We start from the raw sequence: 26,624 nt of genomic DNA on the forward strand, positions 1-26,624 counted from the left end.
TATTTTCCACTAAAGTGACTTCAGCAGGCCTTTCCGCTGGGTGGCGATGAAGAGCAGCTTTGTGGACTGCCTTAACATGACAGAAGAAGACCCAGCTTCCATGACACTTGTAATGTATTACTGTTTACTTTTTGTCAGCCGTTCTTTTCTCTAGTCACATCTGAATTTAAACTCAGTACGATAGTAATCAGATGGCCTTTGCTCTGCCAGTGTGGCTCGCGGTCCAGAAGGAGATCCTCGAGCAGACCCACGTGGATCCGACGTGTTTCGACCAATTCGACGACGGTGCTTTGTTTCTGGTGTTTCACCTCACCAGACCCTGTATCGCGTTCATCACAGACGCTGTGCGCATCCGCTTAAAGAAATTCGACTCGAAGAAAGGAGAACTGTGCGTGGACGAGATGGTCATGGTGGCTCTGAACTATTACGCGCACGGAATTTCCTCCCCCGACCTCCTACTGAGGGCTGGACAGAGCCAGGCGGATTGCCCCGAGATCCTCAGCACAGTCTCCGAGGTCTTGGCCGGGATGTCCGATGCGTTCATCTCCTTCCCACTGTTCCACAATGCCAAAAATAGTGTCGCCTCGAGGATTGAGAAGTTCTGCGGGATCCCAAACGCGCTGGGCGTCCTGGCTCCAGCACACTTTAGGATCAGAGCGTCTCCATATGAGAAGGAGAGGTTCAGGTCTTTCCTCAACACGTTGGGTTTCACATCGGTGTCGAGCCAGCTCATATGTGACAGCGACGGAAACATACTGAGTGTGGAGAAGTGTTGTGTGGGCAGCATGTATGAGGAGGACATGTGGTACTCATCCATCAAAGGGAAGGAGATGGAGGAGGAAGTGCATGGACCGTTTTGGGTTATTGGTAAGATACAAAGGATCAAAAGCTGGATCAAAGTGACACATTATAGTAGCCTACATTACAGTGTATAATCATCCCACTCACACATCACTACTTCATTGCCTCCCTGTCAATAAAACCTACTCAAACAAAACACATATAACTCAAATGTAGCTTTGTATCTAACAGTGTATTTGTTTCAAAGAATAAAACAAACAAAAACACTACACTACCACATCAACATGCATATCTGACCAAGATAAACAAAACAAATTGGCCTTTGAGCATATGAGTCCTTAAAGAAATGGCCTTTGTTCTTCATGTTCCCAGTGACCTTTAAGCCCCAACTTGTTAACAGTTTATCCTTTAGTTCAAGTAGAGGTTTTCCCCAGATGTAAGGAAATTCCCTACAGGCACAGAGATATACATTTTCTAATGATTAACAAATTAATGTGAAGTGTGAATGTGTGTCAAGTGTTCAGTTGTATGCCAAAGACTCACCGGAGACCAAGATGTGTGGTTGAAATCTCTGGAACAAGTCAGAAAGTTGGCCTTAAAGCAAAATAAAACGGTTTCTAAAGAATTTATTTAATACTTCAAGATTTCAAAAGACCATATCACATCATAACAATGTCAGTAGCATTTTGTAACAACCCCCTGTAATGCTGTCATGTCATACAAATACTACTTGATATCATGTTATTAGTATAATTATATACTATTATTATATTGTATGCAGGAACGTTACACATCCTTTTTAGTGTCAGTTCTGAAACACATATGCTTTCTCAATTCATCCACCACTATCTTCTGGTTTAATCATGTAGCTTCCTTTTAGGGAAGTGTACAGTTTCTCAATTGTCTGCCAAAAAAAAGGCCTGTACACTGCAAGTCTGGTTTGTACCCTCCACAATTAAAGCTACATATTTTTAATTGCATAATGTCCTGTCTCTTTTAGGTGGGAAAGGATACAACCTGAGCAAACATGTCCTGACTCCTCTGGCAGAACCTGCAAATGAAAAAGAGATCCGCTATAACGAGGCCCACACAAAGATCCAAAAGGTAATGCGGAATACACTCGGCTCCATGAAGTGGCGTTTCAGGTGTCTGATGCAACTTGGTTTTGCAAACGATGAATCTTTGGACAAAAAAAGCAACATCATCAAGGCATGCTGTGTCCTTCATAACCTCGCTAAGAAGTTCTCCGTCCCTCCCCCGCCTGTAGTTGGTAAAATTGAGCCCCTGCATCCAAGCAAGTTGCGAACAGTGCCAGCCGAGATCAGCCCCGAGGCCTTAAAAGCCAGACAGGAAATCATCGATGAAAAGTTCTCTAGCAGCTTCTGTAGCCAGGACACATCGAATCAAGACACATAAGAAGATGCTTGAGCGGGTGTGTTGTCATCAACATACATCGAGGACAAACACTGGACCCAAAACCCAACTCAGAATGCAAGATGTAAATAGTTTGTTACTGTTGACACTAACGGAAAATGTGACGCATGTTGGCTTTTCATTTCATTTAAAGACTTTGTAAACACATTCAGATATATATTTGTTTATAAAAAATATTTTTATTTCTTGTACAAATAAAGTCTGAATGTAATGCGAAAAAATTGTTCAGTCATCATATTGTTCCCTCACATGATGATAATAATAATAATAACAAGAATCATACACATTAAGCTGATAAGATGAACACAATGTTATACATTAAATAAAATCTAAAGATTACTATGAATTTATATTAATATATAGGCTTACATGTTTTTAATATTTACAGTTTAGCAAAATATAGCATGTAGATTTAATTATAAGTGCATAAAAGAATGATGATCAGTACTGTCAAGTTGTCTAGTTTATGTTTTTTTGTTGAGGAAACACTCGGAGTGCTGTGGCGTTGGCGTATATCGTGTCTCTATTCTCATAGATGTTCTCTTCAGTATTCTCTAAAGTATTCTCATAGATGTTCTCTTCAGTATTCTCATAGATGTTCTCTTCAGTATTCTCATGAGACTGCAGGCGGTCCATGATGCATTGGTGCAGGAACACGTACTGAGACTGAAATACACAAACCAAATCTGTGGGTCATGTGGAAAGCAGAACTTTGGGGTTAAAGTATTAATTCTCACACTGCTCTGGGTGATACTTCCTTAAAGATGTTTATCATAATTCTCTAATAATGTAAGCCAAGCTTTTTGTGTTTGGACTTATTAACATTTTGAATTACACAGAATGTAAAAGTATTTTGTAAACACACACCTATCTGCAGTGACACATATTGTCACTGTGTAATTCAATTGTCAAATTGAAATGCGGAACTGTAAAAGACGACTGTTGAAAATGTACATCTACGTGGAAAAATATGCAAAGCTTAAACTTGCTATAGAACAGTGCTTGTACTGTTTCACCACCTGTTTCCAAAAATCTAAAGATTATAAAGGGTACCTAAAGAAGTCATAGCTCAGAAAGAGGGTTAGTTTTACCTCAGTTTGCACCATGTGTGGGCGACTCAGTCTCATCTTGTGCACAAAGCCATTGATGCCCACCACTCTTTCTTTCTCTAGCTGCTGAAGCAGCACATCCAAGGCCATGATAGTGCCTGTCCTCCCCACTCCAGCACTAAAAGAGAGACACGCAGCAAAAGGTATGATGGTCACCATCATGTAGTCCCATAAGACCTGAGCAACTATTCACTTTATACTGACATGAAAATTCAGCCAGTAAGTTTCAAAAGCTGATATTTTATTTAAAATGTGTATGCATATTTATATCATATGATGTAGCAGTAAGCTATTCATTTGACCTAACCACAGGGCTCCTGTCTTTGACCTTTGTCTGATTTCTTGTTCCACTGAATTGTTTTTTAAACAAAACTGCCAAAAGAATAGCATAGGTTACTCTCCTGACGTAAAACTTGTACCTGCAGTGAACCACAGTTGGTGCTCCAGCCCCGTCTCTCTCTATGTGCCGTCTCACCAGTCCTCTGAACTGGATCAGCACCTCTGTGCCCTCAGGGACTCCGTGGTCAGGCCAGGCAGTGAAGTGAAAATGTTTAACTGTGCGCTCCTCTGAGTTGTTCCTCTGTGAAGACGATGCAAATAGAGGAACTCAATACAGTAAATATTTGTGTTGAGCAAATATATTTCAAGTTCTCAAGCATTATCCCCTTTAAAAGCAAATGTGCACAAACTCAAACAAGCTTGTTTTATGAAACATGAAATAGTTATTTGCGACTTGGAAACGTATTAATAAGAAGCCTATTAAGTTACATCATAAACATTGAAGAGGGTTTCATACATTTTTCACTCTAAATTCCCTCAAAGTCCAGTCGGGCTCCTGCCGCTCAGACCTAAGGGTTACTATCAGCTCTCCGTGAGGCACAGGCTTACTGTCTGCAGGCCAATACTGCTCACACTTCGTCTAGGAAAAAAACATAAAGAAAAATGGGTTATTAAAGTTGTGGCAATACGTGTCAATCAAGTCACCATTTGACACTTAGCAAATTATTAACAGTGACTCACTGAAGGAAGTTTGTACTTCCTTTAAAATCTGGCTTTAAAACTTTTTTCAAATGTCCCTGTTGACTTACCCTTCCTCCTTCAGTGCAATTGGTTACCATAACGATGCCTCTCACTCGTTGTTCCCAGATCATCCTCCAGAAATGATTGACTGTTGTGGGCAGAGGACCCTGACAGGCAATGTAGTCTTTGCTGCTGTTGTAACCCTGAAAAGCAATTGTAATTACATGGAATCCCAGAGAATCAGCATTAATTGCTAGACTTAGAGAGAATGAATGTTCATGCAGGGTTTTCATTGTTTATTAACCATTTACTTGCATAAGATAACAAAATGATACAAGCTTATCAAATATGCACTTTGACCGTTATTAAGCACTACCTACCGGCATGTAACTGGCGTTAATGTAGTCAGAGTTTCCATTGGGATTGGGAGTATCTAGCTTCACCCGACACCAGTCATCTAGGACGAGAAAAGATGGTTTAACTGCCACAACACACCACAACAAAATAGACGTTGTTCCGGATGAGTCAGTGGATCTGGACCATTTCATGAGTCTCTATTGCTCATGATGTCCCGGTCCAGAGGACAGGCTTACATGGCAGAACATTGTTGAAACGGTTCATGGGTTTGTTCTCGGGTAGAGTGGCTGCATTTTTTGTTTGGTCGGTGCCAACAGGAATGAGGCCCTGCATGGAGGATGGCAGATGACATGGCATGAGATTAAGACAAAGGTCAATAGAAGGAAATTAAAACATTAAAGTTTTTCCCTCATAAGCAAAAATAGGAAGACAGCTGAGGAAGAACAAAACACAATTTGTATGTACCTCATATTCCAGGCTGAAACCTCGGTTTTCATCCATGCCTAATTGGTAGAAATGGTCTGGAAACTTTGCCACAGGAATAGCTCTGAAATAGAAAAACATAATGGCAATATTTGAATTGATATCACGTGTTAATGATATGTAAGACCATTGACATACATTAATATTAAAGAACATTGACGTTAATTGTAAATAGAAAATATCTTTACACATGGAAACCTTCTTATTCTTTCAAATTATACAACACATAATTTATGTTTTCAATACATTGAAACTGTATTAAATAATATAAAGATATGATGACGTATACTTACTTGCTCTTTTCTTTGGATTGTCTGGAACCACCAATAAATTGCTTTTTTCTGCTTTGGGAAATAAGCAAAGAGGGAGTCTGATTTAGACGAATTTAGTTAATTTCAGGAAGATAATTGAACTATAGTCACTGAGGTGGCACCAACCTGATAATATCTGGTCTTTTTAGAAAAATAAAGAAAACCAGACAGACCAGGACCGCAAAAATCAGAACAGCAAAGAATGACCCAGCAATTACTCCTACAAGAAAAATGATTCTGGATTAAATGCTTTGTAACATCCAGATACTCAGCACAGCAGACATTATAACTACGCAAGTCATTTAAAAGATGCCAAACAGCAAAATAATAAGTGAGAATATATTGGTAAACTGTTTCGTCAGGATACACTGAAATTGTATTTTTATAGACTAATACAGGAACTTTGACTCACCCCTTGGATCAGTAAGACACGAAAAAACGAATGGTTCATCACTTCTTACATCCCCAGACACTGAAGCTATAGACACCTCATATTTTCTGGCGGGTAGGAATCCAGACATTTCCAGAGACTGTTCCCCATGTTCAAGCTTTTTAGGAGTTTTCCCGGTGACGTTCACCTCTACTGAAGTCCAGATACCTTCCGGTTTATTCCAGATGATGGACATAGAATAGCCGGCTGCAGAGTACTCACATGAAGATCTTAAATATGGAGGAACTGAGAAAAACAAGTGGAAATATATATTTCAATTCAGAAACCACAACACAAACCCGTCTACAGTAGCTGTTATTATAAGTTCATTGAAAGTTGTTTACTTCCCATATAAAAGTCACAATGCAACATACAGTAACACATGATTAGTCAATTTACAGAAAATCCTCTAAAAAACTATAATACTATTTAATTAGTTTATCTGAGTTTGAGTACCAACGACAAGTTTGACCAGTTTAACAAGTCATTAATGCTTTATCAGAGAAGAATGTGCTGTTTGGTATTTACATTTTTGGGGGGATAGTTGATTGTAAAAAAGAGGACAATTTCACTTTTTAAAGAGAAAGTAATTTTCCCATTCTTTAGATAATAATTAATAAATGTATTGTTTAATACATTATAATAGCAGCTCATATACTCAAATATTTAAATGCTGAAATCTTGAATCTTACAATATATATTTTAAACATTATGTTAGTACTTCACATTATTGTGGGGAACACAGACAAATATTCAATTCATGTGGAAAGACAGATGTGTACTTACCGATTGTCACAGTGTGTCTACATTGTTCAAATGTCTTGTCATTTTTCTCATATTGAAGGGTCACATTATAGGTCGCGCCAGGGTAAAGTCCAGAAAATGACACACTGCTATTCCCAGTACTGCCATTAATTGGGGTCGATGTGTTACTGGCTTGTGCACTTGAGAACAAACCTCTCACCGTTCCTTGGATCGATGAGGTAGTTACAAGCCAGTTTCCATTTGCACAGTCTATGCCTGAAAAGAATGAGAAAAGAATTGCAGGCAAAACAACTTCAGTTTCACAGTTAGCACATCATTCTATAAGATAATCATAATTAGCAAGAACCATGACTGTGTTCATTTATTACAAATACCTGTTACTGTGAAGCCCGCATAAGCAATGCTGCTGAGTCCAGAGAACAGTGTAATGACTCTGAATGGATACTCTGTTCCAGGCTCGAGATTTGGGATTGAATGGGACACCTCATCCATGGTTCTACTTTGGAGGATTGTTCTATTTTCCCCATTCATTTCGAGCCGGTAGTCCCAGTCATTTTTCATTCTCTGCCACATCAGGGTTATGTTGGTCACAGAGCGTTCAGTCACAGTGACAGAAGCCACTGTTGAGGGAACTGAAAACACACACGCCATGTAACATGAACACATGTAGGGTTACAGAGAGACAAAGGTTTAAATATGCAGTGAATTTAAAAACATTCAGTCCGACATGAGGATTAAGTGTGAGTAATATTCCATGGTTTATGACAACTTTTAGAGACAGTCTTTAAAAGTAAGATGCTTGTTTAGATGTATCCTAGATATTACTATAGAACCGTGTCGTGGTTCCTATAGTAGGCCTATATCAAAGAGGAGAAATCTTACCAGTGTCAGCAAAGTAATTTACTCCAGTGCTTTTGACATGTTCAAATACAGTGAGGAGACTGACTTTGTATTTGGTCCCACTTGTGAGGTTTGAGATTGCATATTTCACTTTGTCAAGTTCCTCTGATGCAGAGACGTTTATCATACTTTCATCGATCACAAGTGTATAATTGAGGATTGCATTCACTTTCCGCCACTGCAGAGTTATAGTGGTCTCATTTTGTCCAACTGATTCTAACTCTTCTGCGTTACGAGGAGCTATGATGTAAGAAACACGATTAGGATTGGTCACAGCATAACATTTGGAAAAATTGCAAGATATCGATGATAAAACGTTTGGTTTTTGGGAACTTTTCCCCCCAGACGAATAAGTTACATTTAATTCCAGTATTTTATCAATGAAAATTAAGCATATGGAGCGAGGTACACCACAGTTACTGAGAACATTAAGATTATATATTATTGCAGAGCTTTGCCTATATCATATAAAAACATCTCTGTGACTGCAGTGTAGTTTACTCCAATGCTTAGGACATTTTCAAACACAGTGAAGAGACTGAAATTGTATTTAGTCCCACTTGTGAGCCCTAATATGTTGTATTTAAATGTGTCTTATCCCTCTAATGCAGTGACGTTTATCAACATCTCATTGAACATGAGTGAATACTTGAGGATTGTATTCACTTTTTGCCACTGCATAGTTATAATGGACTCATTTTGTGATATTAATTGGAAACCTTCTGCACTACGGGGTTTTATGTTTCATAAATGAAACATAAAACAGGATAGCCAAGATACAACTTTGTTTTGTGTAGTCTGCTCCCCCCTAACCATTATACGTTTAATTCAATGTCAGCATTTTATTAATAGGTCAATTATATGAAGCGAGCCACACCCCCTTGAGAAACTGGAAATGACATATCATAAAAGAGCTTGGCCTAATTTAGAGAGAAGGTCTTACCTGTTACTGCTGTGTAGTTGACTCCAGTGCTATTGACATTTTCAAAAACGGTGAAGAGACGCAATTCATATTTAATCCCACTTGTGAGATCTGATATTGTTTGTGTCAATAGAGGTTTCTCTGATGCAGGGACATGTATTTCCTTTTCATTAAACACTAGTGTATAATTAAAGGTATTTTTTAAATTGTCCCACTGCAGAGTTATACTGGTCTCATTTTGTCCAACTGATTTGAACTCATCTGTGTTACGAGGAGCTAGGATGTAAGAAACACGATTAGGATTGGTCACAGCATAACATTTGGAAAAATTGCAAGATATCGATGATAAAACGTTTGGTTTTTGGGAACTTTTCCCCCCAGAGGAATAAGTTACATTTAATTCCAGTATTTTATCAATGAAAATTAAGCATATGAAGCGAGGTACACCACAGTTACTGAGAAAATTAAGATTATATATTATTGCAGAGCTTTGCCTATATCATATAAAAACATCTCTGTGACTGCAGTGTAGTTTACTCCAATGCTTATGACATTTTCAAACACAGTGAAGAGACTGAAATTGTATTTAGTCCCACTTGTGAGCCCTAATATGTTGTATTTAAATGTGTCTTATCCCTCTAATGCAGTGACGTTTATCAACATCTCATTGAACATGAGTGAATACTTGAGGATTGTATTCACTTTTTGCCACTGCATAGTTATAATGGACTCATTTTGTGATATTAATTGGAAACCTTCTGCACTACGGGGTTTCATGTTTCATAAATGAAACATAAAACAGGATAGCCAAGATACAACTTTGTTTTGTGTAGTCTGCTCCCCCCTAACCATTATACGTTTAATTCAATGTCAGCATTTTATTAATAGGTCAATTATATGAAGCGAGCAACACCCCCTTGAGAAACTTGAAATGTCATATCATAAAAGAGCTTGGCCTAATTTAGAGAGAAGGTCTTACCTGTGACTGCTGTGTAGTTGACTCCAGTGCTATGGACATTTTCAAACACGGTGAAGAGACGCAATTCATATTTAATCCCACTTGTGAGATCTGATATTGTTTGTGTCAATAGAAGTTTCTCTGATGCAGGGACATGTATTTCCTTTTCATTAAACACGAGTGTATAATTAAAGGTCTTTTTCAAATTGTCCCACTGCAGAGTTATACTGGTCTCATTTTGTCCAACTGATTTGAACTCATCTGTGTTACGAGGAGCTATGATGTAAAGAAAGACAATAAAGGAACTGCCACAAAAATCAATTTAAATAATGGTGTGTAGGTTTTTTCCCCAAAACAATTATCTATACATTCCAGCATTTTATCAGCAACAGTCAAATCAACTTTGAAGTCCAAACTTTTACATAAAAAACATCTTACCTGTGACTGCAGGGAGGTTTACTCCAGTGCTTTTGACATCTACAAACACAGTGAAGAGCTGGAAGTTGTATTTAGTTCCACTATCGAGTTGTGAGATTGTGTGTTTCACAGTATTATCTGATGCAGTGACAATAAACTCCTTTCCATCGAGCCCAAGTGTATAGTTGAGGATATCGTCAACTTTGTCCCACCGCAGAGTTATACTGGTCTCCGTTTGGGTAAATGATTTGAAACCTTCTGCATTACGGGGAGCTGGGAAGTAAAGAAACATGATGAAGGAACAGTCACAACATTACAGAGAAGGATACAAAAATTACAGCATTTCCTGTAAAATTGTTTGTATTTTATGTAGTTCCTTTCCTAAAAAACAAGTTGCAATCAATTCCAGTATTCTATCAAGATCAATTTTGTATAGTGAGCATCTAGTGAGAGAAACTTTAATTTACATGTTATAATTTTCTGTATCAGAGGGAAAACATCTTACCTGTGACTGCAGTGAGGTTTACTCCAGAGCTTCTGACATCTTCAAACACAGTGAAGAGCTGGAAGTTGTATTTATTGCCACTTGTGAGATTTGAGATTGTGTGTTTCACTTCCGTTTCATCTGATGCAGTGACATTAAACTCCTTTCCATCGAGCCCAAGTCTATAGTTGAGGATTGCATCAACTTTGTCCCACCGCAGAGTTATACTGGTCTCATTTTGTGTAACTGTTCGGAAACCTCCTGCACTAAGGGGAGCTGGGAAGTAAAGAAACATGATGAAGGAAAAGTCACAGAATTACACCGAAGGATACAAAAATTACAGCATTTCCTGTATAAAACTTTGTATTTGGTGTAGTTCCTTTCCTCAAACAAATAAGTTGCATTCAATTCCAGTATTTTATCTATAACAGTCAAATATGTAAAGTGGGCCACACCCCCCAGTTAATGATACACTTTAATTTACATGTTATAATTGCCTGTATCAGAGGGAAAGAATCTTACCTGTGACTGCAGTGAGGTTTACTCCAGTGCTTTTGGCATATTCAAACACAGTGAAGAGCTGGAAGTTGTATTTAGTTCCATTTGTGAGATCTGGGATTGTGTGTTTCACTTCAGTTTCATCTGATGCAGTGACATTAATATCGTTTCCATTGAACACAAGTGTGTAGTTGAAGGTTACATCCACATTTTTCCACCCCAGAGTTATACTGGTCTCCGTTTGTTCAACTGATCTGAAATCTTCTGCATTAAGGGGAGCTGGGAATTAAAGAAACATGATAAAGGAAAAGTCACAAAATGACACAGAAGGATACACAAATGACAGCATTTCCTGTATAAAACTTTGTATTTGGTGTAGTTCCTTTCCTCAAACAAATAAATTGCATTCAATTTCAGTGTTTTATCAATAACCGTCAAATATGTAAAGTGAGCAACACACCCCAGTTAATGAGAAACTTTGATTGACATGTTATAATTGGCTGTATCAGAGGGAAAGCATCTTACCTGTGACTGCAGTGAGATTTACTCCAGTGCTTTTGGCATATTCAAACACAGTGAAGAGCTGGAAGTTGTATTTAGTTCCATTTGTGAGATCTGGGATAGTGTGTTTCACTTCAGTTTCATCTGATGCAGTGACATTAATATCGTTTCCATTGGACACAAGTGTGTAGTTGAAGGTTACATCCACATTTTTCCACCCCAGAGTTATACTGGTCTCCGTTTGTTCAACTGATCTGAAATCTTCTGCATTAAGGGGAGCTGGGAATTAAAGAAACATGATAAAGGAAAAGTCACAAAATGACACAGAAGGATACACAAATGACAGCATTTCCTGTATAAAACTTTGTATTTGGTGTAGTTCCTTTCCTCAAACAAATAAATTGCATTCAATTTCAGTATTTTATCAATAACCGTCAAATATGTAAAGTGAGCAACACCCCCCAGTTAATGAGAAACTTTAATTGACATTATAATTGCCTGTACCAGAGTTCAAGCATCTTACCTGTGACTGCAGTGAGGTTTACTCCAGAGCTTCTGACATCTTCAAAGACAGTGAAGAGCTGGAAGTTGTATTTAGTTCCATTTTTGAGATCTGGGATTGTGTGTTTCACTTCAGTTTCATCTGATGCAGTGACATTAATATCGTTTCCATTGAACACAAGTGTGTAGTTGAAGGTTACATCCACATTTTTCCACCCCAGAGTTATACTGGTCTCCGTTTGTTCAACTGATCTGAAATCTTCTGCATTAAAGGGAGCTGGGAATTAAAGAAACATGATAAAGGAAAAGTCAGAAAATGACACAGAAGGATACACAAATGACAGCATTTCCTGTATAAAACTTTGTATTTGGTGTAGTTCCTTTCCTCAAACAAATAAATTGCATTCAATTTCAGTATTTTATCAATAACCGTCAAATATGTAAAGTGAGCAACACCCCCCAGTTAATGAGAAACTTTAATTGACATTATAATTGCCTGTACCAGAGTTCAAGCATCTTACCTGTGACTGCAGTGTGGTTTACTCCAGGGCTTCTGACACCCTCAGATACAGTGAAGAGCTGGAAGTTGTATTTAGTTCCACTTTTGAGATCTGAGATTGTTTGAATCACTTCAATATCAGCTGATTCTGATGCAGTGACAACAAGCTCCGTTCCATTGAACACAAGTGCATAGTTGAGGATATTGTCAACTTTGTCCCACCGCAGAGTTATACTGGTCTCCGTTTGTTCAACTGATCTGAAATCTTCTGCATTACGGGGAGCTGGGAATTAAAGAAACATGAAGGAAAAGTCACAAAATGACACAGAAGGATACAAAAATTACAGCATTTCCTGGATAAAACTTTGTATTTGGTGTAGTTCCTTTCCTCAAACAAATAGCATTCAATTTCAGAATTGTATCAATAACCGTCAAATATGTAAAGTGAGCAACACCCCCCAGTTAATGAGAAACTTTAATTGACATTATAATTGCCTGTACCAGAGTTCAAGCATCTTACCTGTGACTGCAGTGTGGTTTACTCCAGGGCTTCTGACACCCTCAGATACAGTGAAGAGCTGGAAGTTGTATTTAGTTCCACTTTTGAGATCTGAGATTGTTTGAATCACTTCAATATCAGCTGATTCTGATGCAGTGACAACAATCTCCGTTCCATTGAACACAAGTGCATAGTTGAGGATATTGTCAACTTTGTCCCACCGCAGAGTTATACTGGTCTCCGTTTGTGTTACTGTTCTGAAACCTTCTGCATCACGAGGAGCTGGGATGTAAAGATAATTGTAATAGTTGTATAAGTGTGTATATTATCATGTCTCTCTGCTGCTAAATATACGAAAGTGCGTGAAAATTATTAATGCATTTACATAAATACACAATTATTTGAAGAAGAAGAATTCAGTGTGAGACAAAATGACATTATAATGGGCCTTCGTACAAGTCTGCACTATAATACAAGTCAATACAGACAGTGATAAAGGGCAGGGGCTCAAACTCACGATTCTTTGTTGTTGCAAGGGTTGTTGATGAAGTGGTTGGAGGTGCGCTTGTTGATGCCGCTTTACTTCTTGGGTTCATTGTATTTGTTGTTGATGAAGTGGTTGGAGGTGCGCTTGTTGATATCGCTTCACTTCTTGGGCTCATTGTATTTGTTGTTGATGAAGTGGTCGTCTCAGTGATGCCCTAAAAACAAAAAAGGAATCGTTGGAAAACAGTGAGAATAGACTAACCCGCAAACAGTATAATTTCATACAGTCCAACATTTCCAGAAGTATTTAACTGACTCATAGCAGAGATAACTAATGCAATATGTAAGTATCCCAAAGCAATTACATTTCTGCGGTTATAATCTATATTATATTGTTACATGAACAATGGTGAACGGCAATGTGCAAGAAGGTTAAAAAAAAAAAAAAATACTCCTAATACAACAATCTTTCCTTCATCACGTACATCTATTACGTGAAACTTCAGCAAATGTAAAGAACCATTTAAGATCTTTAAATTTAAATTATGGCCAGAAAATGGTTGTAGCATTTTACAATCACAAATATATGCTACTTAAAAAGATAGCAAATGATTCATTCACTGCTTGCTAAAAATAATGACAAGCAAATCCGGATCTACATTCTCTACAATATTATGAGATTCAAGTATTCTTACAAATACAGACAATAATACAAGAGATTATTAAGTTACATTTCTTTGTCTGAAATATATAATAAATAAGATACAATTTGTTGAGGTATAGCTTGTTTTATAATTTACGTAGTTATTTCCTCATTTATCTTTTTTCTCTAAGGAAGTCAGAAAAAAACGATTACTGACAAAAGACCAAATTAACTCATATTTCACCATCTACAAAAAGTCCATTCTTATGTTGTGCATCTCTTTTGTTCTGTATATACGGATATTTCCGGCAATGCGTTCCACTGTCTAACCGTTATGGTTATGATTCATATCATGCATTGAACCATTGCTGTGGTTTTTACGCTTTTCCTTTGTTGAGGGTACCTATTCTTTGAAAAAGGTGAAAGGTGTGATCACTGTCAGAACAGAAATATTTTTAAAAAGGCACTTACCCAAAGCAGACTCAGGAAGAGACACAGCAGAAAGTGGTCCGAGGTGATTTTGAAAGATAAAGTCTCCATCGTAATCACGGTTCATTAAGCTACACACATGCTATGAACCTGTACAATTCCTTTGTTGTCCCAAGACCAACTTCAAGTTTCTATTTCCAGTACTGCCACGGGTGTGTTGACAAAAACAACACTTGAGGTTGCCGAAGAATTTGTTCGCTGCTTGGCTGACGCAGTTCAATATTAACTTTATCCCAGTGGTGTTGACTTTTAATTCTTAACCATTTCCTCCTTCTCTAACCTCTGATCCCCTCTCATACTGGTGAGAGACTAAGTAAATAGCTGCTTCTCCTTTTTGGCCTTGTACAACCACAGAGACCTTTGCCCCGCCTGCTACTTCCTTATTAACGGTCATAATGTGCTACTTGTCAAAGGTAAGTCAATCAATTACATTTGCCTGTTTTATATTGCATGTTTATTAGTGGTAATTGCTTTACATCTACTGTGTTTTACATTACCAGCTTCATGTCTGTGATGGCCTGTGTGTTTTTATGATGTGTAAATAAAAATTGACAAATGTTTTATGAACACAGGCCAAGCTTTCAAAAGTGGTGCTCAAGATAAATTATATTTGTTTTGGATTATTTTAATTATTGCTAAGTAATAAGTAGTTAAATAACTGTCTTGTCTCTTCAGTTGGGCTGGTTTCCCAGAGCAGTCCGTTTTCTTTTAGTTTCTGTCTCGGAAGGATGTCATATTTATAGCTTCCTTGTGGTTAAGATCTATAAGGAACTACGAGCAAAAAACATCACCAGCTACATTTTATCACAACAGAACCTGAAGTCATGACAGTTTTTATGTTCACATTTTATGGTGCAGAGTGCAATAAAAGTGCTGGGTTATCAGATCAAATGTTGTCAAATGTTTTTCATTGGGGAAACATGAGGAGGAAATTACCTTTATAAATGATCATATTTTTATTATTTCTTGGTATAACATAATCTCACACAATAAATAAAACTTCCGTGTTAGATATTGAGTTTAACCAGTAATTGTAATAAAAAGCATTTGAATTCATCAAGCAAACTTACTGTAGTGTATTTCATATCAGTCCCCTTCTGCAGGATAATGTAACATTTTAGAATCTGCAGTGTTAATAAACTAATAAACTATTTAAAATGTAAAATGGAGCTCCTGTTTTGTGAGTCTTAATCCATTTAGACATCAAATTCGATTGTAATTTGAAGTATGATTTAATTTCAATCTATCAAAGTCTGAATCAGGCCGAAAGGATATACTGTGCACCATGTGTATCTGTACACAACTAGATACAGGGTTTCCCCACACATAGACTTTACTTGGGCGGGCCGTCCAGGTATATTAACGGCCGCCCAAGTATATTTCGCGACCCAGGCATTTAGTTGTTTTCTTTTATAAATAATAAAAAATTATGTATTGTGAACGCAACGCTGCGCAAATAGGTCTGCCTCACACAGGGTGACTGGCTGTCTCAAAATAATAAAAATGTGATATCTTATATATATTTGATATCATTTGTATACATTCCTGTACATGTATATTCCTCTTATCCTCTACACTTAATCTGTTTCTCTTTAAATCAGTGCTTTTCTCTTGGACTGGTGTTGAGAACCTTATCACAGCTGTTTCAGTTCCCTTGTGAGTGGCACACCCTCCCGGATTGATTGCAGCATGATTACTGTGCAATCATTTGTGTTTGTTCTTGTACCTTTGAAATAAATGTAAACAGCAGTATATGGTCCCTTTTATTAAAAACATTAAAACTAGTAGCTGTAACATTTGGTCGTGTATGCATTGTGTTTAGGTTTTGGTAAACAAACACTATGATGTCATTCGTCCCAAACACAGGAGAGGGCAGTAGAGGATGGATGGACACAGGATGCCGACATAAAAGACCTAACTAGCTAACCTTAGCCAGAGGAGGTTCTCTGTTCCTTTTTTTTGTAAACAAGATAAAGCCAGCCAGACTACTGGGGAAGTGGAGTAGCGTTACTTTTACTGACAGGTGAGTGACCAACAGCAAAATGTGACATTGTAATGTAACTAACAGACTGTGCCAACTGTCGTACTTGTCGTTTACATCAACTAATTGTAATGCTAATTAAGTGCTAACAGCTTGTAGCTTCGGCTAACTTTCAGTGATAAATGTGAAGATAGCTTCAGTCACTATTTACTGTTTATTGAGTTCTGGGCTTTTGAGGTAGGGCTCATGTCTTTGCTTAATCTAACTGTAGATATCTTCATTTCTCAGCGAACACAATGTTCTAGTGTTCGCGTAACCTTGTTGACAATAGGCACATCCCACCTGAACTCAATTTACTTCATAAACACATGACCACAATGTGGCTGATGTTTTACTGAAGCCGTTAAATACCGGGTGCATAAAAGCTGACGAGCACATACGCAAACATCCTATATTAGCTCACTGGGAGAGTGAACAACACAAGCATTTGGTAGACAACTTAGCTGGAAGAGAGATGAGAGGTAAGATATCCCTTTGTCCTCTGTGCTGCAAAACGACAGACACGGTTATGTGTCTGAAGTTTAGTAGTGGTTTTATCCAAACTGGAGTTGGTTTACCTATATACCAGTCACATTTATTGCAATACGTTTTTGTCTTTTAGCAATGCAGTCTGTGGTCAAACAAAACCTCCATGCGGAGACTGAAGGAGACGTCAACAAACTCATCAACCTGAAGCTCAATGCATCCTACGCCTACCTTTCTCTGGTAAGATTTATTTAAGAGTATAGTTAAAGGTCGACAGTAACACCAGTCCTTATATGACTTGTGACCTTTGTCATGCTTTGTTGTCAGATTGGTGTGTCCGGGTCTTCATTAAAGGCCCTGACACACCAAGCCGATTTTGGCCGTCGATGAGCGTCCTGTCGCCCTATTCAGATTGGTGTGTCTTTTCGGCCGTGCCGACACCTTCCGTTGCCGATTCACCTTGTTGAATCTTTAGCGGAGGCTGTCGGCAAAATAAATCATTGATTGGCTGTTCAGCTTAGCGAAACGAGCAGTACTTAAGTAAATGTACTTTGTTACTGTCCAAAATCTGCCTAGAACCATTTTAATGTTGTAGCTGTTCAAGATGGTCATTTTAAAATGTTTAAAAATATATACTGTTAGTAGTTAAACCAATAATAATGCTAGGGCTGCAACTGAAAGTTATGTAGGCGCATTTTTTATTAACGCTGTGTGATTAAAAGAATAAACACAAATGGCAGGATAGGCAGGCACACATATTTGCTATATCTTGCCCCGCTGAAAAGGCACTGCACCGATACTGTTAAAATATTGTCATAGTTCATGTGCAACTTGGCTCGAGCTGTAGCATGTAGCTATTGGTTACTTGTATATATCACGCAGTCTTTCTGTCTTCCGGTTGCCTCTTTTGAATGACGAATACACTCTACCGACGCCTGCTGGTAGGAGAGTTGCGGGCATACAGTCTATGGTTGCGGGCCCCTACACACGGCGGCGTGCATTGTGGGAGCAAAGCGTAGCTCCTCTCGCGATGCTCGCTGCAAAAGTAGAGCAATGTTCTACTTTTGCCGCCTCGACGGAGGCGTCAGCCAATCGAATCATATGCCAGTCCAAGCTCTAGCCAATCAAACCGCGTGCTTGTGTGTCCGGGGCGGGAGATTCATGTGCTTGCTTGTTGGTCGAGCTTCAGACAAGCCTGCCGGCAAGCTTCAACGCAGGCCGCTGTGTGGATGCCGCGTTATTGCGACTCACGCATGCACAGTGTGTTAGCATCGGCTGAAGTCTTTGTGGTGTGTTCCAGTGCGACTTTTTGTATGGAGCTAATTTCCTGCCATAACTCCACAAACAAACTAAACAAGTTTTACAAATGCCTCTTGATTCACTAACAAACACAATGTGGTTTGCAAATACAAAACACCATCTACAAACAAATGCATTTAGTTTTGCTAAGAAAAAACGTATCAAACAAACGCATAACATTTTTCTAATAAATCATGTTTCAGAGACAAATTCAGCATAGGTTTTACAAGTACACACATTTATTTACAAGTACAAAACTTGTTTTTACAACTACAAAACTTTTTCTTCTCACGGCGGAATATTACTGCCAAAAGTCACGTGACTTTTGGCAGTAATATGTTATGTGTTTGTTTGATAGATACGTTTTTTCTTTGCAAAACTAAATGCATTAGTTTGTAGATGGTGTTTTGTATTTGCAAACCACATTGTGTTTGTTAGTGAATCATGAGGCATTTGTAAAACCTGTTTAGTTTGTTTGTGGAGTTATGGCAGGAAATTAGCTCCATATTTTTGGCCAAGACGCAGGAGATGTGTTATTTGGTGTGTCAGGGCCTGTGCACAGAAAGACCTGTGTTTGCACAGAAATAAACAAAAGAGCTAGCCCTATTTGAAAGTTTGTGACTGCACTGTAATCGTTAAATGCTTTATTTATCTCATCTCTTGTAGGGGATGTATTTTGACAGGGATGATGTTGCCCTGCCTAAATTCTCCACATTTTTCCTGGAGCGCTCCATGAAAGAGAGGGATCAGGCTGAGAAGCTGCTGGAATATCAGAACATTAGAGGCGGCCAAATTTTGCTTCAGACTATTGCTGTAAGTCCAGTTTTTTTTTTTTTTTTTTTGTAGTGTCATTTTCAAGCCTTTATTTTTAAAATATGTAAATATATTCATCCAAGTATCAACTTTCTATTTTAGAAACCAAGTAGAGAGGATTGGAGAGGTGGTCTGGATGCAATGTCTTTTTCCCTGGACTACCAGAAGGTTCTCAACACTTGTATCCTTGATGTGCACCGCAGAGCTGGCACCCATACTGACCCTCACGTAAGTGGCACTGTTGGATGGATATTAATGCTACTGGTTCTCAGGTGATTGTCAAGCTTACAGATTGTAAAAAAAGCTACTCTGGATAATACTTTTTTGCACAAGTTGAATATTATGTAAAATCACTCCGTTGTTAGTTCTATTAAATATGAAGTTTCCTTGTTTTATAAATCACCTTTTGACCCCCTTGTATAGTACTTTTAACATATTACTCACTTTTTCCTGTCTTTCTTCTTTTGTAGCTGTGTGACTTTCTCGAGCAGCACTTCCTCCCAGACAGCCACGACACCATCAAGAAGCTGGGCGATTACATTGGCAGTCTGACCCGCATCACTGCGTCTGAGACACACGGTCCAATGGGAGAATACCTCTTTGATAAACACACACTGTAAAGGTCAAACCGTTACAGTCAAGTATGCTCAACATTTTTTAAATGATGCATAGTGTCGAGAGCAAAAGTCTCTCTCTTCTCCGTTAAGAAAAGTATACAATATTTTCAGATTAGCACAAACTTTATTCTTGTACCAATGGCACAAGAGAAACTTAAAGCTAAAAAACAGAAATACCTCATTTTGTCATGAAAACCACACTTGAAAAATAATGTTCTCAAAAATGTAGTGTTAAAACCACATTTTTCTTCAGTTATTAAAAAATACTCATTTGAATTCATGTCATGCATTCCGGTGTCAGAGGTTTATTCTTCACAAATGTTTTTTTAAATTGATACTTTTTTGAAATAATTGGAGTCAAAGAGTTGAAGATTTCAGAAATCATTGAATAAAGAAAGATTGTGCTATATCTTTGTTGTCAGTCTTTTTTACAACCTGTTTAACAACTGTGTGTTCAGATAGACTATCTGATCCTACATGCAGTCTAAACACAGTCTGCACTCTTCCCGATGTCATGTCAGTGACTCCCTATAGAACATTGTAAAGATAACGTTGGGACTTTGCTTAGTCACTGCTGGGGGAGCTTCATTTGTAACATTAGGCTACCAGCGTGTGGTTAAAAATGACCATGCTGCTTCCTTAGTAAATTACATGCTTCAGCAAAGATAAGATTTAGTTGCAGGAGGGTTTGAAACAGTTCTTCACAGCAATGTGTGGTCTTTTAATGTTTCAGTTGGGGTCTAGACCAGCAGTTCTGAAACACACCCAAGATAAATGCTACGAACGTGTTGTGTTGTACAGTTTTGAAAAACATATTTGATTATTATTCTATTGCATTAGTTCAGAACCAAAGAAAAAAACGTGACTAAATGAGAGCAACAGTGTTTACAAAACACTATTAGGATCTCTACTATTGTTGTGTATACTTCATTTTATTCTTTATTTTGAACAGATTAAAAAAAAAAAAAAAATGTGAAAAACAGAATACCGTATTGTTAAAATACAGTATTTATCCACATTCATGATATTTATATATTCAACAAAAAAAAAGTCTTAATAATAAATCATTTGTCCGAAAGGGAGCAGGAGGAAGCAAATCCTTATTAATTCCCACCCTTTACTTGATCAATGATTGTCCTTTAAATCATTATGCAAGTTATCCCTTCTTACATTTACTTGAAATCTTAGGGAGTGACATCGTATTGAAAAAGTCCTGTTAATTAGCTGACTCGAAAGGCGGCGTGTTGACAAAACACTCTTAAACACTACAGATGGAATAAAATCAAACCAAGTACAACAGCCTCGTCTATATTTTTTTGTAATGTTATTATAGTGTTCTTAATATAGTTCTCTATCTGTTTTTTTAAATGTTTGTTTTATGTATGCACCACGACACCTAGTCAAATTCCTCGTACGTGCCAACCTACCTGGTAATAAACCCGTTTCTGATAGATATTATATTGTGCTCTTTTTTACATTTTCCCTATGCAGTTTAGTTAGTTATCTATTAGAGGAGGCTGTTGCATGTTGGATTGGAGCCACTGAGATCTCCAGATGTAGCAGTGCAAACATGTGGCAGCGAGCCTGGGATTACTGTTCACAGTGCTCTAAATGTGGGTATGTGGTTGTACAGTAAAGCGATAAACCAGGGGATGGGGAGGGTGGAATATCCACTCTCAGTGAGAGTTGTTGGTAGATTGCCGATTGACAGTGAGGACAGCTATGCTGAGGGGATTAGTGTAGGCCTAATGTATTACAATCTCTTCAATCTAATGGATAAACATAACCACCACTGCCATGTTTCCTCAGTCTAAAGAAAAGTCACAGCTCACAAGGAGAAGCCCTAAAACGGTTAAAGGTGTTTTCAATTTAAGTAATTTACGAAAAAGTGGCTGTTGCTCTCTATGCACCTTCGTTCAGAGACATACAGCAACAGATGTGTTGTCAGCGCTCTAGTATCCGGAGGAGGGGGGGGGATTAAATCACGACGCAGCTCTAGTGATTTGCCAGCGCTTTAGCTTTGGTAGAAAGGGGTTGTAGGGAGACTGCCAAACAGACTGCGCAGCATACTGAAGGAACGATGGGTGTGTAACGAATACAAAGAGCCAAACGGGAAGCAGTAAGAAATACACTTCGAACTAAAAGTTGCTCCAAAAGCTGTGGCGGCATAGAGGGAGTTAAAGGGACATACCAACAGGTAAGATGCAAGAGTATGAGTGTCTAAACATGTCAAGGATTAAGAGCTCTGCATTGAAAAATAATACCTGTGAGGAAAAAGCTAACATTTTTTATTCAGATTTGTTTTTGTTTTTTAATGATAGCATCACATTTGGTTTTGAACATACCCACTTTAGGGATTGGCAAACTTTTTAATGGGTTCTTTTGATGTGAATGATGTTCCTGTAGTTTCCTATGAATCACCCCAACACACAGTTTATATGAGTTGAGTACAAACCACCTATAACTATAGAAAGGAGAAATTGCTGTTGGTATGGTTCTATGAATCCAGCAAAAACAAGTACATATTTTCGTAAAATTATGTTATTTCTTAGTTTAAATTTTAATGGGACAATTCCATTTTCATTCAAACTAGAAAGATTGAGGTTTCTCATCAATTTCCCAATAGTTCACTGTTTCTTTAGAAATGTGCCTTAATAAACAGTCGTCATTCCAGAAAACTCCAAGGGAAGTAGAATGAGGGAGGAGACCAACTCCGATTTATTTTAGCTTAGGGAATCTGGGATTTTGGATTAATATTGTAGACCAACAGTTTAATCCAGTTATGTGCAGAGACAGTGACGAGAGAAAAATGGGGATGGGACCAACGGGGTGGGAGTGAAGGCGTGGGTTATGGGGCGGGGGAGATGAAAGAGTGGATGAGAGTAACAGTGGGATTAGGGTCAGCCATGTTGAGCATCTGGCTTAGAGATGTCCTATGCTCTCGAACTGTACTGCCACACATGGACATAGGGATTACACAGCGCACATAGCAGGTCGTGTTATCTCTGACTGTGGGAGCCAACATTCACAGCACTGATTCTGATATTTTCACAGCTGATATGAGGCTGGGAAGCGTCGGGGTCCGGGCCCGGAGGGCTGCGGAGCCGTCCGAACCAGAACCAGAACCAAAATCAGAAGAAGCTACAGAGCCGGTCCATCATGAGCACTCCCATTCAGAACACCATGAGCACTCCCATTCAGAACACCATGAGCACTCGCAAACAGAACATCACAACGGCCACGAATACAACCACATGAAGGAGAAGTTCATGAATGAACTCGGTCATCTGCCAAGTAAGCCCCTTATAGAATTTACAAAACAATGATGAATATACTTTAATTTACCTGTTGAAATAAACTGTACATCTTGAGATATTATTTGGAAGAGGCAAAATACCCATGATTAGGGCTAACATGACAGATTTATGGTAATATAAATTAGCAGTTTAGTGTATTTTTTCAATATGTTTTCAATATTGTACAATTATTATTGTAGTTTTTGAAATTCTTCACTAACCCAAACAGTAAAGTTGGTGTGAGCTTGTTTTCTTTTTCCCAAATAATTGTAACATTCATCATACCTATGAAACGGTATGGGGAAGAAGTGCACGTCAATTGTTTTTCCCTTAACTTAACAACTACTACTGAAGGGCTCTCAGTTAGGCCCTTAATGATGAGCTGCACTGCGTGGGGCGGTGGTTGTACCACTCCCAGCCTAGAGTGTGTTATTATCTGATTGTGGAGAAGGGTGTTGCTGACAACACACAGCAACCGTCCCTGCATAAACAAGTGCTTAAAAATGTGAGGTCATGAAATGCTCATAAGAACCCTCCGAAACACCTTAGAAAGTAGCAGCAAATTGAATTTCATCAGTGTCATATTTTGCTTTGAGAATATGTGGCATTACCCCCTTAGTTCTGTTTCAAAGCTTTGAAAAATAAGTTTATATTTAACAGTATAGTTGGACAGATTTTGACCAAAGAAGCAAGATGAGTCGAAAAGTGGATTTTTCTTTGATGTAATCCCGAGATCTGAACGATTGAAATCCTCTTCAGAGAGTTATTTCAAAGCCTTGGACAAAGGGGGTGGAGTTTAAAGGTCAAGACTTCAGATCAGATTCATGTACATGTTTTGTATATGTTTTGTTGGGGTTTCTGTAGTTGCTATAATTGTGAAGGTCACAGATATCTTTACTTTCTGCCATGATAAATATTCTCCCTTTTTGCATGAAGTGAATGCTGATGAGTGATTTCACCTTCTTGTTATTTTGCAGTTCCCGTGTGGGCAATAGCAGCCATTGTTGTGGTGGTCCTGGTTTTGGTGGCATGCTGCATCTTCTGTATGTTCAAGAAATGCTGTGGGAAAAAGAAAAAGCCAAAGAAAGTGAGGGAGAGGAAAACAGGTCGCCGCAAGAAGGAAAAAGAGGGCGAAGGAGAGAATGGAGAGAAGGTAAGTCATTTCCAGAAATATTGTTTAATCTTACCAATCTTCATGATGAATATCCAAAGCACTGGTGTTTTATTTTTCCGGGAGGAGGGAGATGTAAAGAAGGAAGGAGACCAAGAGGAGAAGGAACAGGAGAAGTTGGGCAAACTGGAGTTTTCGCTGGACTACAACTTCACAGATGCTCAGGTAGGTCCTGTGTGAAAAGAAAGCTTTCAGTTTCAAGTATGAAATGATTTATATATAGATTCAACAAATAACTATCAGTAAGGAATGTGTATCTTTTTTTTATTCTGACCCTTTCTGTCTTTCCTCTGTAGCTCATAGTGGGCATCCTTCAGGCTCAGGACCTTGCTGCTATGGATATGGGGGGAACCTCAGACCCCTACGTCAAACTGTTTTTGCTGCCAGACAAAAAGAAGAAGTACGAGACCAAAGTTCAGCGCAAGAACTTATGCCCAGTGTTCAACGAGACTTTCACCTTCAAGGTACCACATGCCTGACGTTGTGTCTTTGTTGACTTGATGTTTGTCTGCTTGTTTGTTCTTTGTCTTTATGTCTCAGCTTTTGTTTGTGATCCAGGTTATTGATGACATGTCATTGTTTACCCCTTGTGAGGCAGAAGTTTGGCCTGTGTCTCTACTTCCCCTCGTCTTTAGTCCCTCATTCCCTGAATGGCGTCTGTCAAGGTATCCCTGCCTACAAAACATATCAAAGTAGCATGTTTTTAACTGTCTCCATTGTGTGGATATGCACATGCTGTCATATGTTTGCAGAACAGTATACTTTACCCCTTTACGTAATATACATCCTAATGCTGTATTAAACTCTCTTTGTAGATCCCATATGCAGAGTTGGGCGGAAAGACTTTGATTCTGCAAGTTTTCGACTTTGACCGTTTCTCAAAGCATGACATGATCGGTGAGATAAAGATTCCCATGAACAGCGTTGATTTGGGCCAGCCGATGCAACAATGGAGAGATGTAGAGAGTGGTGAGAAGGAAGAGGTAAGCTTGATTGTGTTATTACACCCTGGCTCATCTATGATGATCAGAATCTGTTTTATAAATGATGTTCTCATCAATTTGATTAAACATGGTGTTAATCCATAATGTTTTCTTTTCAGCAAGAGCAACTGGGCGATATTTGCATTTCTTTACGCTATGTACCCACTGCTGGAAAACTGACCGTGAACATCATGGAGGCAAAGAATCTGAAGAAAATGGATGTTGGTGGTTTATCAGGTAAATAGGTCTCCTTCATCTAATTGCTTTATTCTTTGAAAAAATCGTTCTCATGGGGTAATTGAAATAGTCCAACAAAACAAAATGATATCATCCTCTCTTTCTCTTCCTTAAGATCCCTTTGTAAAGCTTGTTCTGCAGCAAAATGGGAAACGGATTAAGAAGAAAAAGACGACAGTCAAGAAGAACACACTAAACCCTTACTTCAATGAGAGTTTCAGCTTTGAAGTCCCATTCGAGCAGATACAGGTACGCTATGTTTTCATATCAATATTTATTTTTAAATGTAACTGTAATAAGTTTACAGTGTTGATATTGGGAATGATGTCTATCTTTCTGTCTTTCAGAAAGTGCAAGTGGTCATCACAGTGTTGGACTATGATAAACTTGGGAGCAATGACCCCATTGGAAAGACCTTCATGGGTTATGGAGCTACAGGAGTCGGTCTGCGCCACTGGTCAGATATGCTCGCAAATCCCAGACGTCCGGTGGCCCAGTGGCACACTCTCCTGCCAGAAGAAGAGGTTGATGCGGCACTCACAGCGAAACCTCGTTAAAATCGCACCTTGTTTTAGTGGGACTAACCTGCCGATATGTTACTTATTGTTAATCCTGATGCTTTCCCAATGTAGATGTTCCTGTATTGATTTCGTTTCATTTAAGATACTTAAATGTGTGTATGTATGTGTGTGTATGTGTCTGTGTGATGTACAGACAATTTTTGATATTTGGTTGTAACTTGGCATCCCTCCATTTACCTTTTACTGTAAACCAATATGACTTGTAGTATATTTGGAAACAATTGTATGCTCATGTATTGGCATAGTAACATTTGGATGCATAAAAGAAGGATATCAGAGTAACTCTGTGTTCTGAAAAGTTAGTCTGTTTACATGGTGGAGCTTCTATTTCTCACGACATGTACACTGAGCCGTTGTGCTCTTTTTGTAGTGATGTGGTGCAGGTCCCAAATAAAACTTGTTGTAATGCTTTGGATCTTTTCAAAATAAACTCACAATGGACAGTTTCACATCAATGCTTCTCTCATCTTTGATTAAATTAAGAATTAGTTGATGTGCAGTTTCTTCGTGCATAATGTAGCCTTAGTTATCACAACGTACAATACGTTTATACTTCAAGTTTAGATATCACAATTGATCAATTGTTTGTTTGGAGTTGGTTTGAAGCTCTTGAA

The 26,624-nt window shown here is 38.4% G+C and overlaps 4 protein-coding genes across 9 annotated transcripts; 3 read left to right on the forward strand and 1 right to left on the reverse strand.

The window, feature by feature from the left end:
* The first annotated feature begins 51 nt into the window (after positions 1-51).
* LOC307023671 (putative nuclease HARBI1) lies at positions 52-2,258 on the forward strand. The gene is made up of 2 exons (XM_079657116.1): positions 52-867; positions 1,802-2,258. Exons 1-2 carry the CDS (start codon positions 192-194, stop codon positions 2,215-2,217), a joined length of 1,092 nt encoding a protein of 363 aa, XP_079513242.1. The 5' UTR covers positions 52-191; the 3' UTR covers positions 2,218-2,258.
* Positions 2,259-2,394: 136 nt separating this feature from the next.
* LOC307023658 (receptor-type tyrosine-protein phosphatase H-like) lies at positions 2,395-14,849 on the reverse strand. 3 transcript variants are annotated; one of them, XM_079657077.1, is made up of 22 exons: positions 14,490-14,849; positions 13,407-13,590; positions 12,911-13,171; positions 12,413-12,673; positions 11,914-12,168; positions 11,415-11,669; positions 10,914-11,168; positions 10,413-10,667; positions 9,929-10,180; positions 7,085-7,342; positions 6,732-6,965; positions 5,928-6,191; positions 5,642-5,735; positions 5,498-5,545; positions 5,187-5,268; positions 4,958-5,048; positions 4,745-4,821; positions 4,433-4,567; positions 4,141-4,263; positions 3,764-3,924; positions 3,327-3,462; positions 2,395-2,901 (listed from the first exon to the last, which is right to left on the reverse strand). In XM_079657077.1, exons 1-22 carry the CDS (start codon positions 14,556-14,558, stop codon positions 2,695-2,697), a joined length of 3,957 nt encoding a protein of 1,318 aa, XP_079513203.1. In that variant the 5' UTR covers positions 14,559-14,849; the 3' UTR covers positions 2,395-2,694. The 3 variants fall into 3 exon arrangements, with proteins under 3 accessions (XP_079513203.1, XP_079513202.1, XP_079513204.1); XM_079657076.1 differs by having other exon boundaries at positions 5,498-5,548; positions 14,490-14,848; XM_079657078.1 differs by lacking the exon at positions 10,914-11,168 and having other exon boundaries at positions 5,498-5,548; positions 14,490-14,848.
* Positions 3,333-26,456, forward strand: syt5b (synaptotagmin Vb). 3 transcript variants are annotated; one of them, XM_079657111.1, is made up of 9 exons: positions 3,333-3,487; positions 22,797-23,036; positions 24,016-24,191; positions 24,276-24,374; positions 24,506-24,673; positions 25,025-25,192; positions 25,312-25,429; positions 25,545-25,678; positions 25,777-26,456. In XM_079657111.1, the coding sequence occupies exons 1-9, from the start codon at positions 3,433-3,435 to the stop codon at positions 25,984-25,986; spliced, it is 1,368 nt and encodes a 455-aa protein (XP_079513237.1). In that variant the 5' UTR covers positions 3,333-3,432; the 3' UTR covers positions 25,987-26,456. The 3 variants fall into 3 exon arrangements, with proteins under 3 accessions (XP_079513237.1, XP_079513238.1, XP_079513239.1); XM_079657112.1 differs by having other exon boundaries at positions 24,279-24,374; XM_079657113.1 differs by lacking the exon at positions 3,333-3,487 and adding an exon at positions 21,700-21,939.
* Positions 16,372-20,151, forward strand: LOC307023676 (ferritin, middle subunit). 2 transcript variants are annotated; one of them, XM_079657130.1, is made up of 5 exons: positions 16,372-16,530; positions 17,150-17,253; positions 18,979-19,125; positions 19,228-19,353; positions 19,596-20,151. In XM_079657130.1, exons 2-5 carry the CDS (start codon positions 17,152-17,154, stop codon positions 19,743-19,745), a joined length of 525 nt encoding a protein of 174 aa, XP_079513256.1. In that variant the 5' UTR covers positions 16,372-16,530; positions 17,150-17,151; the 3' UTR covers positions 19,746-20,151. The 2 variants fall into 2 exon arrangements, with proteins under 2 accessions (XP_079513256.1, XP_079513255.1); XM_079657129.1 differs by lacking the exon at positions 16,372-16,530 and adding an exon at positions 16,809-17,009.
* Positions 26,457-26,624: the final 168 nt, after the last annotated feature.

Source organism: Notothenia rossii (genome assembly GCF_949606895.1).
Source record: "Notothenia rossii genome assembly, chromosome: 11".
NCBI classification, from domain to species: Eukaryota; Metazoa; Chordata; class Actinopteri; order Perciformes; family Nototheniidae; genus Notothenia; species Notothenia rossii.